The sequence below is a fragment of the Empidonax traillii genome, unplaced genomic scaffold (assembly GCF_003031625.1).
Source record: "Empidonax traillii isolate 1590-97213 ecotype Southwest subspecies unplaced genomic scaffold, ASM303162v1 scaffold454:size726355, whole genome shotgun sequence".
In the NCBI taxonomy this organism is placed as follows: Eukaryota; Metazoa; Chordata; class Aves; order Passeriformes; family Tyrannidae; genus Empidonax; species Empidonax traillii.
In genome coordinates this window covers 13,008-28,685 of record NW_020955647.1, presented here as the reverse complement: position 1 = coordinate 28,685, position 15,678 = coordinate 13,008, and the positions used below count along the sequence as shown (strand labels likewise).

At 45.2% G+C, this 15,678-nt stretch overlaps 1 protein-coding gene across 3 annotated transcripts in view; it reads left to right on the top strand.

Annotated features, from left to right (window-relative positions):
- Window positions 1–12,056, top strand: part of GNB1 (G protein subunit beta 1) — a 31,201-nt gene extending 19,145 nt beyond the window's left edge. For all 3 annotated transcript variants that reach the window (XM_027895273.1, XM_027895274.1, XM_027895272.1), the window contains 10 exons: window positions 3,800–3,907; window positions 4,519–4,557; window positions 5,170–5,276; window positions 5,682–5,745; window positions 7,437–7,599; window positions 8,273–8,339; window positions 9,655–9,856; window positions 10,131–10,347; window positions 11,520–11,631; window positions 12,021–12,056. In XM_027895273.1, coding sequence (XP_027751074.1) covers window positions 3,851–3,907; window positions 4,519–4,557; window positions 5,170–5,276; window positions 5,682–5,745; window positions 7,437–7,599; window positions 8,273–8,339; window positions 9,655–9,856; window positions 10,131–10,347; window positions 11,520–11,626 — 1,023 coding nt within the window. In that variant the 5' untranslated portion in view covers window positions 3,800–3,850 and the 3' untranslated portion in view covers window positions 11,627–11,631; window positions 12,021–12,056. The remainder of the gene's footprint in view (window positions 1–3,799; window positions 3,908–4,518; window positions 4,558–5,169; window positions 5,277–5,681; window positions 5,746–7,436; window positions 7,600–8,272; window positions 8,340–9,654; window positions 9,857–10,130; window positions 10,348–11,519; window positions 11,632–12,020) is intronic.
- The last annotated feature ends 3,622 nt before the right edge of the window (window positions 12,057–15,678 follow it).

Genomic DNA, 15,678 nt, shown 5'->3' with positions numbered 1-15,678 from the left:
TGGGCATGCCCTCAGCTCCTACTGGGGCTGCAGAGTTTGGGCTCTGCTCTTGCAGATGGTGTGGGGGGTTTTTTTGGGGGTGCTTTTCATCCCTGTTGGGGTGATGATGGCAAGAGAAGGGGTGGAGGGAACAAATGTCAGACAAATTGGAGAAAGGGGATTTGCCAAACCTGCTTAGGAAATTACTGTGCTTGGGTAATACACAAAAATTGGCTTTAAACCCTCGGCGTTACCAGACTCTGCATCAACAATGGCTCAGTGGGATTATGTTACTTTTTGGTAGTAGTGATGTGTGCTAAAAATATCTTGTGGCAAGCAAAGTTTGGCCATCAAGGGATAGAAGTTCTAAACATTTGACTTAATGATAGCTCTGCTTTCAGATCTGTTTTTTTCTTCTTTTAATCTGGAGAGATTTTTCACAGGAGAAGATGGAAGACTCCTCCTTTTTTTACTCTTTTTTTTTTTTAATAGGAATGCTGTGAGAAGATGAAATACAGTGTTCAGTAAGCGCAGCCTCACTGCTTTTATTAGGTAGTTTTAGAGAGGAATAATATTTAACCCAGGAATGTATGTTTGGATTTGTATACTCTTCCCACTGCTCAAGCATCAGGCTGCAGATAACTGTGACAGTGTTAATGATGCCTTGGGTTCAGTAGCTGGGCCTAATTGGATAAGCAGCTTGAGCTGGGGAAAGGACACTGGAGTTGTTAGAATGAAGTGAGGCAATCTGAGTTCTTCCTTAGCCTTGGGATTTTTCTGTCACTTGTTTTCTGAGCACTGAGCTTTACCTTTAAATGAGAATATTGCCCTGGGCTCCAGACTCCAGAAGGCTTTTTGCAGCTCAGAAAGTTGGGGCAAGGTTGTTGGACGCTGAGCTGGCTGCCTGGACTTCCATAACTCTCCTTTTTCACAGGAAAAAATCTCACCTGGGTTAGAGAAAAGCAAAGCCAGAGCTGCTCCTCTGAGGGGGTTTGAGTCATCCCACGGGATGCAGCGAAGGAGGCCAAGTCAGGAGTTGGTTTTCCCGTGTGGGAAGCAGAGGAACAAAGTGGCTCTTCCCTGGGGAAGCTGGGAAAAGGGATGAGAGCCCTGGGTCACCTGGGGCAGTGGGAACAGGGGACTGCCCGGCCAGAGCACAGATTGTTGGCCCCAGCAAGGGGAGAATTACCTCCAAGGTGGACTACAGGATTAGGGGAATTAGGCTTAGGGCAGAGACACTTAAGCACTTCAGCCTCTGCAAAGGGCTCCAGTGAGGTGGGGAAAGTGGCTGTGTTACTGCTGAGGAGCTGATTCACTGGCACAGGGGAAGGAGAGGGAGGTAAGCATGGTCTGGCTGCTGCCTGCTTCTTGATAAGGAGGATGGGGGGAAAGGGATGTGGAGCTGGAGGAGGGACTTCTCTTGTGAGGTTTGTGTGGTTGAGAGGCTCAGTAACTTCTTTCAAAACTCCAGGAGTAGAATCATCATCCAGAGGTTCTTCTAGAAACCTTCTTTTAAGATGGGGTTAAGTGCCTTCGGAACATGCTAAGAAGAATCTATTATTTCATGATATTTGATTGTGTTTGTTTGCAATGAGCAGAGAAGTAAGAGCAGAGACTATTTAATATATGATCTCTGTCTGTAATAGGAATAAATCTGTGTAAAAACTTCCTATGTACCAAGAGTGAGAAGAGACAAAAGTATTCTGTGTTCCCATACAGTTCCCTGACCTTACCTGTTGTCCTTGGTCATCTAAAGTTATTTTTTTCAGTGCAGGATACTGGTAAGCTCTGATTTACAGCAGAAAAAGGACACAGGAGGATGCAGCCCTTTTTTTTTTTTTCCCCATAGAACTGGTATTTCTACCATAAATTTAATTGTCTAAGGCTGAGTATGAAAGAAATAGAGGAACAGCCAGGCTGGTTTGCTGTTTGTCCCATAAACTTTGCAGTCTTCTTCAGAGAACTCCCTATATTTTAAAGCCCTTGGCTTGGTTAGGGTTTTCATTTCCTGAGTGTGAGTGAGTTCAGTCATGTTGGCAGGAATTGGAACTTCCTGTTGATGTTGAAACAACAAAGACTACAAAGGGAATGTGGAAATCTGGTTTAAACAATTCCTGTGGATGCTGACAGAAAGGCAGCTCAGAGGTTTTGGAGTTGCTTGGAGCTCTAAAAGTGTGTCTGGGTAAGGGGATTCACCTCCCAGGGCCTGTCCCTGCTCCGTGCAGGGAAGCTTTGTTGCATTTAAATGCCAGGGAGTTCTCTTGCACGGTGCACAGAACCTGCAGGAATAAATTGGCACTATTTTAAGGAGATTATTCCTCCTGTTGTATTTCTAAATAAAGCTGCATGGAAAATCTTCAGTTCCCTTTACCTGCAGCTGGAGTTGTGGTGTCCTGAATCTTTATCATGATCCCATCAGTGAATTGTTGTGACCTTGAGCAGAGCACTCAAGTTTTGGATTGTGATTTCTTGCTCTGAAGTGGGAATGATACAATCTCTGAATTCTATGTCTGGGAAGGTCAGTGTTTGCTCAGTGGGAAACGGGCTTATATATTAACCTGGAGAATGGCAGAAGTAGGACTGAAATATCTGAGGAAATGCAGTTTATTCTTAAAAAACAGCCTTTAGAGTTTGTTTGTGACGAGAGCAGAGCGTTCCTGTTCCCCCAGGTGTGTGAACTGCAGATGTGCTGCAGGTGTGGGGAGACCCACGGGGTGTTTGTGGGAGGGGTGGCACGAACAGAACATCTCCAGGAACAAAAGAGCATTCAGGAGAGAAGGAGGATAATGAAACACCCGGGGTGGGTTTTGTCTTAACTGGATTTTGGACTGAGCTGAACAAGCAGTCTTAAGGGGGCTTAGAGATGACCCTGGAAGCAGAAGAGAGAAAGAAGAGACCTAATTTACAGGGGAGGGAAAGGGCCTTGGAGTTGCGTGAGGGGAGGTTTTGGGAGAGAAGCCAACTAAAATTCCTTTGCTAAAATATTGTGGGCTTCAGAGAATAGTGTAACTTGGAAATGATGCTGTGACAAGATCTGGCACTTGTTCTTGAGCTCCTGGGTTTGGAATAATAACTAAGATGGAGAGAGCTCCAGGATGAATCTGCTTATGGGGGATGGCAATATTGAGGCAATGCTGAAGTCTTAACTATTTTGAAACTTTTTTTTGACAGTGATGTTTGTTCTACTGCTCTAATTTGCCTTGACAGTGTGTTCTCTGTTCCTGTGGTGGGATAAAAACTTGGAAGTTCTCCCCCTCTTTCTCCTTGGGAAGGGCTTTAGGAGCAAAACAAAACCCGCATGCTTGCAAAGATAAATAAGCTGATTAAATCCTAACAGAATAATATGTAAAGCTGCTAGCAAAGCATTTGCTTCAGTTAATAGTAAAGGGTCAATTCTGGCTAATAAAATGTTCCAAAAACAACTGCCCATGTTTATTTATAAACAGGTGCTCCGTGCAGTGTTTGAAACTGGAACCAATTATCCCGTGCTGCGCAATAAAAGATGAACTTCATCAGCACGTTTCTTCAGCATCTTCTATTGCTGTCAAGCTGCACAGATTTTCAAACAAAAAGTTTGGGAGCAGCTGAGTTGGAGATGTGGAATGGCAGGGAAAATGCCAGCGGTGTCTTTGTGGAGCAGAGATTTTACAGAGCAGTTTTGTGCTCAGGGGGTCTGACTTCCCTGCCCAGTGTTTGGCGTTACCGGTGTTGACAAACCAATCTGCCACTTTCCTCAGGTGCTGCGTGAAATGACTTGTGCGCTCTTGCAGTGTGAAATGATGGCTTCTGCTCATCGTGCTGGTTTGCTGGTGTCTTTCAGATTTCTGGCCGTTTCAGAGGGGGCAGTGGAGCACACCTTTAGCACAGGAAAATGAGTGAGCTTGACCAGCTACGCCAGGAGGCCGAGCAGCTGAAAAACCAAATCAGAGTATGTACCGTGTTCTCGGCACAACTGGAGGGTGGTTTTGTGTCCTGAGGGGGGGCCAGAGATGGGCAGAGATGATGCATCCAATGCATCCAGGGTGTCGGTGTAGAAGGGGACAAGTGCATGTAACCACTTTACATTTTGGTCCTTGGTGTGGCTTGGAAAAGAATAGCTACATAAAAAATGCACAGCATGGCTCAGATCAGAAGGAATGTTTGCTGGGGATTTTCCCAGCCAGACCATGACTAATGTTAAGAAAGCCACTGCTTAAAAAATAAGGTCAGTGATAAGGTTGGTCAGGGCTTTGGCCAGGTAGGTCCTGAAAGCCTCTGAGGCCGCAGAGCCTGCCTGGATGAGCAGTTCCTGGCTCGGCTGTCCTTGTGGTGAACATCACGTCCCCTTTGTCCCAGAAGAAGAGGAGATTTCGAAGTGAGGTCCCAGTGTTGTGACAGCAGGCAGTGCATTGTGCTAATGCTGCAGGTGGGACGGGGGCTCTCAGGGTGACAGGCACAAATGCTTTCTGGACCTTGCCTTGAGGGGGTTCATCAACCTGACAGGACAGAGAGGAATAAATGTCCAGAACTTCTCCAATTTCTGTTTTCCTTCTCTTGCAGGATGCTAGGAAAGCATGTGCAGATGCCACCCTGGCTCAGGTAAGCATTTCAGAGTTCAGCAGCAATTAGGGAAAGTTGCCTCCTTTACAGAAGGAAAGTGTGGTTGAAGGAGGTAAATGCAGGGGAATTTTTTTTTGCCTCCTTTAGCAAGTTGTTTTATTTTGCCCTTGGGTGTTTTCTTCCAGAAATAAATACATGTTTGTCCAGTTTCTGAGAGCAGTGGCCTTGAGCAGTGGTTTGTTTGAGTGACTCAGGGCACATTGCTGCTGCTCAGTGGCAGATAATGCTGTGCTGTGGACACGGCAGCAGTGCTGTTGTGTTACCCTGATAATCTGAACCGTGGGGCCTGCTGGGGTTAAATGTCTGCCACAGTTATCTGCACAGGGGTATAAAACCCAGATCAAAGGTCTGAAATCCTAGAAGTCTAAGAATATTCAACCTCAACAAAGTAATTTCTGGGAGTCTGTAAATGCAACGGGGCCGCTTTCTCCGTGTGATACAAATCTGCAGTGTAGAGTGACATAACCTGGGATTGGGCAGTTGTAAAGAACTTAGTACTGAGAATGTAGGACTTTGGTCTGCCCTGGAGTGCTTGTTTAGGTGTAACTGTGGAGAGGGGAGGTGCAGTGAGTGCCCCCATTGCTGTTTCAGATCACAGCCAACATCGACCCCGTGGGGAGGATCCAGATGCGCACTAGGAGAACACTGCGGGGACACCTGGCCAAAATTTATGCAATGCACTGGGGGACTGATTCCAGGTGGGTGCTTGGGGTACAGAGCAGCTCGTGTGGCTTCACTGTGGCTTGGGAAGTGGAGTGCACAGGCCTTGGCACCGCTGGGAATCGCTCTGAGAGAGCTCAGCCAGCCAGGAGAACTCAGGAACACTGAGTGCCCCTTTTTCCCTCCTCACGTCCATGTTTTTCTAACCCAAATCAAAATTCGAAGCCAAAGTAACACTCTTGTCTGCTTGCCTGAAAAACACGGTTATGGTGCCACATGAACTCTGAGGAACAATAGAAATAGAGTAAATTCCATTATTATCAGTTGCCTTTTTTCCTTGAGCTCCCTGGTAACTGCTGGTGTTCACTTAAAGCAGCTGCACAAAGGGGTGCTCCTCCCTGTCTGCCCACAGTGATTGTGTTTCCCTCCTGTTTCCTCTCTAGGCTTCTAGTTAGTGCCTCCCAGGATGGCAAACTCATCATTTGGGACAGCTATACTACAAACAAGGTAAGGCCAGCGGGTGCATTTGGCTGGTTTGTAAATGCAGATGAAGGGAGTGCTCCCTGCCGTGATTTTGGCTGTTCTGCTTTGCCAGGCCCAGGTGCAGGTTCTGAATGCCCCAGAGCAGTCAGTGTGCCTGGGAATGGGCACCACAAATGGAAAACAAGGAGTTCCAGGGGAAGTTTGGATGTGTTTTGGTGCTGCAGAGAGAGTGATGAGCAGAGCGCAAGCAGTAACGAGCGGGTTGCACCAGCAGGGTCACAGAGATTTAGGCACAGCCCTGCTAATTTGTTGTCTGCAGTTCAAGCACTGCAAGACCTGCCATCCACAGTGAGTCATCACTCTGTGTGTGCAGTCACATGATGCAGTTCAGGGTTACTTTTACTTTTATCTGCCCGTGAGTGGTGGTTGCTGGTTATGGGCCCTGTCACCAGGGCTGGCAGTGATTCTGCTCACCCCTTGGAGCTGGGCTGGCAGAGCTGCCCCAGTCTGTGCTGCACAGGGCTGTGGAACTGGCTTTATTTCAAATACATTTTCACAGCATTAAAACCAGTGTTGCCAATGCACTGGAGCCAGTGTTGTGCTACAGGGGAGAGGGAAGCAAACAACTGCAGCAGCAGCTCCTGAGGCTGGGCTTATTGTTGAACCCCAGCTGTAAAACTGATGGATCCATAACTTCAGTAAAGAGTAATAATAGAGTTTGCAAATCAAAAAGTCTCCCTTTTGCTTTCACCCTCCTCCTCTGGCCTCAGCCTGCAGATAAATGCCATCTAAATTACTGTACCATCTGAAAGATGGTGAAACAATCACTGTATCCCATGATTCCTTTGTTAGTATCTTCAGTTCTTATATCTGTGCTCCTTAATCCATGCAATATTTTTTGGCAGTTCCAGCACACACTGGAAGTAACACAGTGTTGTCATAAATATGATCTTTTCCTGGTGGTAAAATAAAACGGCTCAAGGTGAATATTCCAACTGGTTCCTTGGCAGAAGGCTTCCAAAAATGAGCTGGTTGTGGGTTTAGTGCAGGGGTTGGTTTTGTTTAACTGCTGATTGTTGCAGGATCACTGGTCACTGTTCCCCTGCTGCTGCAGAAATTTTCACTTAAGGAATTCAGGGAGATTGTTGATACTGCCGGAAGTGCCACCCTATTGTCAAGGATATCGGCCCTTTCTTATGAGCAGATTTGAGGGATGAGCACAACGAGTTAACAAGACAGAACAGGTTTAGCTTCCATAATTATCTAAAAAAAGTTCTTGGAGTGCAGAATGACAAGGAAACGTGGGGTGGTTATTTAACTGTGAAGCTTGATTGCCTGCACTGGGCTCCCAGAGCAGGATTGAAATGGCAGTGGAAGCAGCGATTTCCTTACTTGCTCATTCACAGCAGCTCAGCCTGGAGCTGACTGTGCTTGGGAAGTCGATATTTCCCTGGACCTATAATAAACCAATAGTAATCAGAGCACTGCAATGAAATCATTCACTTCTTTACCAAAATTGCTGATCAAACTGGATCCAGGAAAGGCACATCTGAGGTTTGGTTACGTCACCGCTCGGTCTGACGAGCGAGTTTGCCCTCAGAATAGTTTTGGTCCTAAACCAGCTGTTTCCTCCTTGCCCTCCTGCCAAAGCGAGGAGGGTGTGCTGGGGGCCAGGGGAGAGGGTTCCTGGTGGATGCAGGGTGTCTGTGTTGCAGGTGCACGCCATCCCCCTGCGCTCCTCCTGGGTCATGACCTGTGCATATGCTCCTTCTGGCAATTACGTGGCTTGTGGTGGGCTGGACAACATCTGCTCCATCTATAACTTGAAAACTCGCGAAGGGAATGTTCGTGTGAGCCGGGAGCTCGCCGGGCACACAGGTGAGTGCTGCTCACAGGGCCAGCTTACCTGGGGAAAATCGAGAAAAAAAACATCTCCTAAATGCAGTTTGCCAGTTCAAAGGACAGGCTTCTTTTCTCAGGCAGGGCCTCAGCTGCTAACTGCCTGGTTTTCAGTGTTTTTAAACCCTTCTCCTGCTGCAGGACTGAACAAACCCCACAGCTGGAGGCTGATGTTGGCAGGTTTTCCTGTTTTGCTGTGGTTGGGATTTTCAGGAGATGTTTGTGCTGTGCGAAGTGGAGGTGGCTGGCACTGATTTTCATCATCAGAGTCGTTCCACTGATGGCCAGGCAGGTGGGACTGGAGCACAAAGATGCTTTCAGAGCGTTCAGATGAAGTTCTTTGATGCCACTGTTGGGAAATATCTGACAACCATGCTCTGGCTTTGTGCTGACCAGGAATGTAGGTTAATTTTCCCCCGCAGTTGCATGGTGCAGCTGAGGTTTGTCAGCATTTGTTGCTCCTGGGTGCAATGACAGTTTCTTAGTTTTGGGGGTGCAGTGCAGGCTCACCTGTCCCTGTCCCCAGCCTGGCCAGTGTGTCCCACACCTCTGTCCCCTCCCTGTGGCTTCAGGAGAGGGGGAAGCAGCACAGAACCGAGGCAGTTTGCAGCACGGAGAGTGACCCCTGGCCTTCCTTGTGCTCTGTTCCCAGGCTACTTGTCCTGCTGTCGCTTCCTGGATGATAATCAAATCGTCACCAGCTCTGGCGACACCACTTGGTGAGTGGGACATTTGGACCTGATTTCACTCAAGTTAACGTGCTATTGCAATTATTATTTTTTAATATATTACTGTTTTTTTAATATACAGTTATTTAGCTTTCAGAAATAAGTGTATTAGACTAATTACTTTCCCCGTGCTCTTTTTTGTGTTCAGTATTTATTACTTAAAAAGCCCTATTTGGATTTTTCTAATAGAGAATTTGGTTTCTTGTTATTCAGAAGAGCTCCTAGAAAATATTCCACAGTGACAGTAGCTGGGGTTTTTGAGGAGAATGTAGGTGTGTGTCTTCATAAATACTGGCTTCTGAACTATAAAAGGCCTCCATCTTTTCTCATAGGTGTCTTCATTATATCTAATTCTTAAAAGCACTGCAGTTCTCCCAGGCAGCAGCTCTTAAAGCAAAGGTTGTCTAATAAATACCTCTCCTACACAGTGTCAGTCTCTTTGAATGCCAGTTTATTAGGTCACTGATTCTGAGTATTGAATTTATATGGAGTTAAAAAATGTTTCTAAATATGTGTTGGTGTTTAAAACAAACAAACAAACAAAAACCCAACCAAAAGGCTTCGTTAAAATTACACTCTTTAAAAGTGAAAGCAGCTGCTTCAGGAGTTATCACTGTAATTCTAGAGTTGTCTGGATAACAGTTTGTCCTTGACATCACTTGAATTCAGCCAAGCTTCAAAGCACAGTATCAGAGCACAGTCAGCTCTTGTTTGCCTGGTGCAGAGCTGCCACTGCTGGGTCTGCTTTGCTGGGACATCACAGACATGAAAAAGTCTGGCTCTTCTTAAGGCTTTGGACCTCTTGCTAAGGAGGTGGTGGTGTTGTTTCATCCCTTTATGCTCTTTAATTATCACTGTAGTGGTGCTTTTGCTGACTTGCAGCTTTAGGATCAGACGTAATTCACAGAATTACACATCCTCAGAGGGCCTGTAAAAATGAGAAATGCTGGCTCAGCTCTTGCTGTAGCCTCACCACTCCTGCTTTATATGAAGCTGTGGTAGTACTGGACAAGAATTCTGTCTATGAACAGTAGTGGGTGTCAGTCATTTTTTTTTTTTTCCACCGTTTTTTAATTTAAACCCCCCCAGTATTACAGAATTGAATGTGGCTTTGAGGTCTTCCTTGCACAGTTATCCTGGAACAGCCAAACAGTTCAACAAGGAGTCAGTGTCAGTGCTGTCAGTGCTTTAGGGAGCTCTGCTCCAGCCCTGCTGCAGATGAGCAGGCTCAGAGAGGAGCTGCTGTCCCACCCTCTGATGGAGTGCAGATGCGCTGACTTTGCCTTTTCAACTCCTCCCTTTCCAGCGCTCTCTGGGACATAGAAACTGGTCAGCAGACAACTACCTTTACTGGGCACACTGGAGACGTGATGAGCCTGTCCCTGGCTCCCGACGCCCGGTGTTTCGTTTCTGGTGCCTGCGACGCCTCTGCCAAACTGTGGGACGTGAGAGAAGGGATGTGCCGGCAAACCTTCACCGGCCACGAGTCGGACATCAACGCCATCTGCGTGCGTACCGCCTGCCCTGGGGGCACTGCGGCTGCTGGGGCTGTGCTCTGGGCTGCAGTATTCCCAGCTTTTCCAGTTTGTGGAGCTGGGGTGGCGAGGGGGAGCTGGCTGTTCTTCCACGCTCATTTCCTCGCTGGTTTTGCCCCCTCCCCACCATTTCCCCCTCCCACGCTGCCTCCTCTTCCCGCCTGCGTGTGCAGAGCGGTGTGTTCAGCGAGGCAGAGGAACCAAACCTGTATAACCCTGTGTGTTTTATTTCCCCTTCCCCCTGCAGTTCTTCCCCAACGGCAACGCGTTTGCCACGGGCTCGGACGACGCCACGTGCCGGCTCTTCGACCTGCGGGCCGACCAGGAGCTGATGGTCTATTCACACGACAACATCATCTGTGGCATCACCTCTGTAGCATTTTCCAAGAGCGGCCGCCTGCTCTTAGCTGGGTATGACGACTTCAACTGCAACGTGTGGGACACGCTGAAAGCTGACAGGGCAGGTGAGGCCTTGGGGCTGGGTGGGGTGAGGGTGCTGGTGTCCCATCGGAACAGGCTGTGCGGGGAGCTGGGGGAGTCACCGGCCAGGGAGGCGTCCAGGGGGGTGATCAGTCAAAGACTTGGTGATCTCAGAGGTCTTTTCCAACCCTTAACGAGGCTGTGACTCCTCTCAGAACTCGCAGTCTCCCCTTCAGAACTCTGATAACCCATTCTGGGCTGACCAGTGGTGGTAACAAATCCGGCACTGCCATCAAAACGGGGGGTTGGGGTGGAGGGATTTTTTTATTTTTTTTTTAGACTTTCTGGCTTTGTTTATGTGTTAACTATTCAAAGCAATTCAACATTAATGTTGCTATTTATACACAGGAATTTCTTTTTTTCCTGGTGTTTGTAGCAGTAGTTGTAGAGACAACCAGCAAAACAACAGAGGCTGTGGAGTTTATCTTTTGAGGAAGTGAATATGAAATTTATGGTCCAAAGAAGAAGATAATTCAGCTTCAGTTCTTCAAAATGAAAACTTTTATTAGAGAAAAGGGGAAAAAAAAGATACAAATCAGGCTGCAAATGTTCCATTATTCTAATCAGAACAGGGGTTGAGAACAAGTATAATGTGTATTTAAATGTTCTAAGGCTTCAGCTGGCCAGGCAGATTGGGCACTTGTATCATACCTGACTGTCCATTAAACACCTTTGTGGTTCTCTTTTTAGTACAAGTTTATAAGACTTCTTGGTGCTGTTTTGGTTTTACCAAATTGCAGCACTTACTGTTGGTGGTAGAACAGGGAGAGTCCTGTGAACAGTCTTAATTCATGGAGAAAGATTAATTTCAAGTCTATCAGGAATATCTTGGCTCAGTGCTGTGGACTGGGAAGAGCTTGAAAATAATTAAGTTTTCTTTTTACCTCCCTGAAACTGTTAAATTGAAGGGGATAGAGGAAAATGTTGTCTCCCTTCATTTTTCTGCTTAGTGTCTCGATTCTTTTTTTTAATGGTGCTATAATTGAATTGTAGCACATCTCCATATCGACAAATAGATTGGATGGAGGAGTCTGTCTTGTAAAGGTAGTAAAGCTTAAATTGGATGAAAAAATGCTTTAAGTCCATAACATAATCCAGTTTAACTTCTGCTTTTACACATGTAAAAAATGTTGTCAAATTTACCTTCCCCTCCCAGGTGTCCTTGCCGGTCACGATAACCGTGTCAGCTGCTTAGGTGTGACTGATGATGGCATGGCAGTGGCAACAGGATCATGGGACAGCTTCCTCAAGATCTGGAACTGAAATAGGTGGGTATGCAGTGAATTCATGAGGGCTTGGCCTCCTTTAGGGGTCCAGAGTGCCTGTTCCCAGCTCCAGCCAGTGCTGTGTCACTGGTGCTGCATCTTATTATTCAGATTAGGGAAGTCACTGAGGCAAAAAAAAAAACTAAACCCAACCAGTTTGGTTTTTCAGAAGACCATTAGTTTAATGTATGCAATGACATTTCTCTGCTGGCCTATTTTTGCCATCCTTTATTGTCCTGTGCTGTTTTTTGGGCCTGGGTTGGTAAATAAGTGGCGTTGTGGAGGGGGGAGATAATGGCTGGATGCGTCAGTGGGAGCCAGAGCTGAGCTGGAAACTCGAGTGCAGTTTATCCCAGAGCAGCTCCTCATAAATAACTGTTTGTGTGTGGCAGAACTCGAGGACTCCACGACTGGAAGAAGTTCCCAACGAAATTAAACACGATAGCATATCCAATCCAACCATACTAACTCGGACCCCCATCCTCCCCAACTCAAAGGGCAAGATCTTCTCCGTCTCCTGTTGCTGAAATGAAGAGCACAATTACCTTTCCAAGAAGAATTTCTGTGTTGTAAGCAAAATGAAATTGTGCATTCCTTTTGGGACCATTTCTTTTTCTTTTTTTTTTTTTTTTTTTTTTTTTTTTTTTTTTTTTTTTTTTTTTTTTTTTTTTTCAGGTTTCCTTTTTAAATACATTTCTCGATGTATTTAATTGAGCAAAACAAGGGAGTCCTAGCCCAGAGCCTCTGGGGGTTGTTAACGCTGTAAATTTAGTCCCTAATTTTTTTTATTTTGTTTTCTAGTATCACAGATAATTGTTGCACAAAACTTGGCATATATAGGATAATGTTAAGCAGTAAGGTAACCAAGCACATGCTGTAAAAGGTAATGAATGCTTGTTTAAAGAATCTTTTCACCTTTTATGGATAACAAATGCAATCCTTGGTCCCTCCTGCCCCCCCTCTTTTTTCACCACACTGATTTTTTTAATCTGTTTCGGTTTTGTCCACTTGAAAGGGCAGTTTATATATCCTAACACTATCCTATAAGTCTCAACAACCAGGAATCTCTGTTTTCAAAAGAGACCTATCCTACACTTGGGTATTGAGTCAATTCTTTGTGTATGAAATGATGTACAAATCAATGTTTTGAAAATAATGATCTTGAACTTTCTAAGTTAAACAGAAAAAAAAAAAACCTGTTTTTTTTTTTTTTGATTGTTTGCCATATTTGGGTGGGTTTACTCTTAGAATCGCATGCTGTAGAAATGCTAAAAAGTGCATATTGGACTAAAGTCCGTAGATGTTTTTTCTTTGAAGAAATAACCTGTTTAAAAACTGTAACCATTGTCGCTGTATTCATTTCTTGTTGCTACTCTGTGCATAAATCTATGAGGAACTCCAGTACAAAGCTATGCACGTTGGGGAGTAGCGTGATAAAGTCACTTTTTTTTTTTCTTTTTTTTCTTTTTTTTTTTTTTTTTTTTTTTTTTAAAAAAAAAAAAAAAAAAAAAAAAAAAAGAAAACAAACAAAAAAAAAACCACAAAGCAGCCTGTTCAAAACAATCGCTGTTCAAAAGATTCTGGGGAGTGGGAGGAGGGAACCTTGACCATCTTCTTTCTAAATCAGTTCCTCACAAGCCAGTTCCTCTTGCAGGATGAGTCCTTTGCATCTGATCAGAGTCGTTTTTGTAATGAGCAGGTTTTCCTGGCTTTCTTTTCAAATAAAATGTTAAAAGCAGCAGTGTTTGGACAGCAGATTGTTCTGTTAAACTTTCCTATCTTCTCACTGTATCCAGAAATGCTCCTTCCTAGCAGCAGTAGTAGCTTTTCTCCATTTTGTTTTTTCTGCAACATTCTGTACAAAAATGTGCTGTAATTGTGCGTTAGGCCTGGATTTGGCATAAAAGATGAATTCCCTCTTACTCTCTTTCATGAAACTACTCTGTAGAGCTTTCTCCACGCCCTGTATCCCTCTTCACCTTTTGTATTTAATTTTAAAGTCAGTGTACTTCAAGAAAGCTGGATGCAAGATAGATACTATATTAAAATGTAATGTTATTTAAGATGTAATAAAGCAGTTTGACATGAGTTTTGACTGATCTGTTTTGCAGCTTTATTGCTCAGCCCACCAAAAAAAAACCCCCAGCTTCTGGCAGGATTGGAGTTGTGAAATTAGACGTGCAAGAGGAAGGGAATGATGTCCCCAGACAGGTGGTTTGGTGTTGTTAAATGCCTTGGCTTGTTGATGGTTTCGTGCAGGTAACTCCAAAGGCAAAGTGGCCACTTGTGGTTGGTGTGACACCCATCACAACATGCCCTGTGTGGGGCGTGAGGGCAACACCTGAAGGGGGAAATCAAAGCAAAATGCCCAGTAACTTCTTCTAAAACTTTTGTGTCCTCTAATAGGAAGAGAATTGAGTGGGGATCCTGTGTTGTTGCCATGTGAGGATCTGGCCCCACCAGCTCAGGTGTCACTGCTGGCTGTCCTTGCTGTAGGTGCTGAGCAGGGTAAGTCAGTGCCATTTTCATGCTCAGTAGGGACAAACTCCCCCACAGGGCAGGATTTTACCTTAAATAATTCCTTTAAGGAAGGATTTTGTACCCAGGGAAGCAGATTCCTGACCCGAGGTGTTGAACTGGTTCAGCAACCTGGTGTGGGTCGACTGGAGGGCTTTGGTTTGCATCTTTATTGAGTAAAGTCTCTTGTTCTGACCTAAACAAAAGTGTGTTTTCCCTCATTTCACATCCACCAAGAGAAATTCCAGTGCCATGGCTTGGTTTCTTACCAAACATGGAAGTTCTCAGCCTCAGTGGAGAAGCTTTGAAAAGCTGTGGGTGTGGAAAATATGATGGTGACATGACTTTAACCAGCACCATGAACTGAGCCTTGGGCTTTTGGACTCCACAGACTGGTAAGTAGCTCATGGCTGGAAATGCTTAAATTTGGGCTTAAATTCCAGTTTTGGTTTTTTCCAGTTCCAAGTTGGTTTTTTTCCCCATATTCATGTGGAATATTTTTATTCCAACAGACTTTGTGTGTTGGCTTTCTGTGGTCTGTAATAGAGTCAATGAAGACATGACCTGCCCTAATCCCTGTGTGACATCACCATGTCCTGCCCATGCTGGGCCATAAAATACCTGCCAAGACAGTACAATAATGGGCTTCCCTGGGGCTGGAATACTCTCAAGGAGCTGCAGGGAAGGAGGAGAGAACAGATTTCCCAACCTCAGTACCCAGAGTTGAGACTTAGAATATTTTCTGTGCCCAACGTGGCCTTTAATTTCTTAGTGAATTAAATGTATTTTAAAAGATCTGAGGTTCTACTGCCAGTAGGGGGAAAAAAAAAAAAAAGGGAGTTGGACATTCTTCCTTTTGTGCATTAAGTGCCCTGGAGTGTTTGAAATCAGCTGTGAGACACACTTAAAGTGACTGATTGAATCATGCCCTGTGAGAGCTAAAAATAGAATAATCTGGGTTCTGGGAAGTGGCAGAGTAAATAAAGAATAATAAAACCTGTCACCCATGCTGAGTTCTGTGGCACTCGGTCCAGGCAAGTCAGGAGCCTGCCTGGTTTTGTGATTAACACTTTGTAGTGGAGGTGTCACCAGGAATTCAGATTAGAGGGGGCAGAAGAAAGGGAGTGCCTGGTGAACAAGTTGCAACAGCAGTTGGTTATTTCTGCACTGATGATCTGTGTTCCTTCATATCATCATCTTCAGAGGCTGCCTGGGATTTAAACATCAGGATACCGTGGATCTGAGCTGGGTTGGTCACTGTTACACTTCACTGTGTAATAACTTTTTGTGAAAAGTTGGATTTGTTCTGTGTGGGGGCTGTATGAGAAAGTTTGGAAAAACTAAACCATAGGATTTTGGTTTCGCTCACCTAGGATCCCTAAATTGGGATGATAAAGGGTCCCCAGTAAACCCTAATTCTGGAACTGCCTACTCAGCTTTTTCCTCAAATGTCAGTGCTATAAAGTCTCCAGGGAGTATTTTTAAAGCATGTATGGGATAGTCAGCATTTGTAAAATTACCACTTAGTGGGGA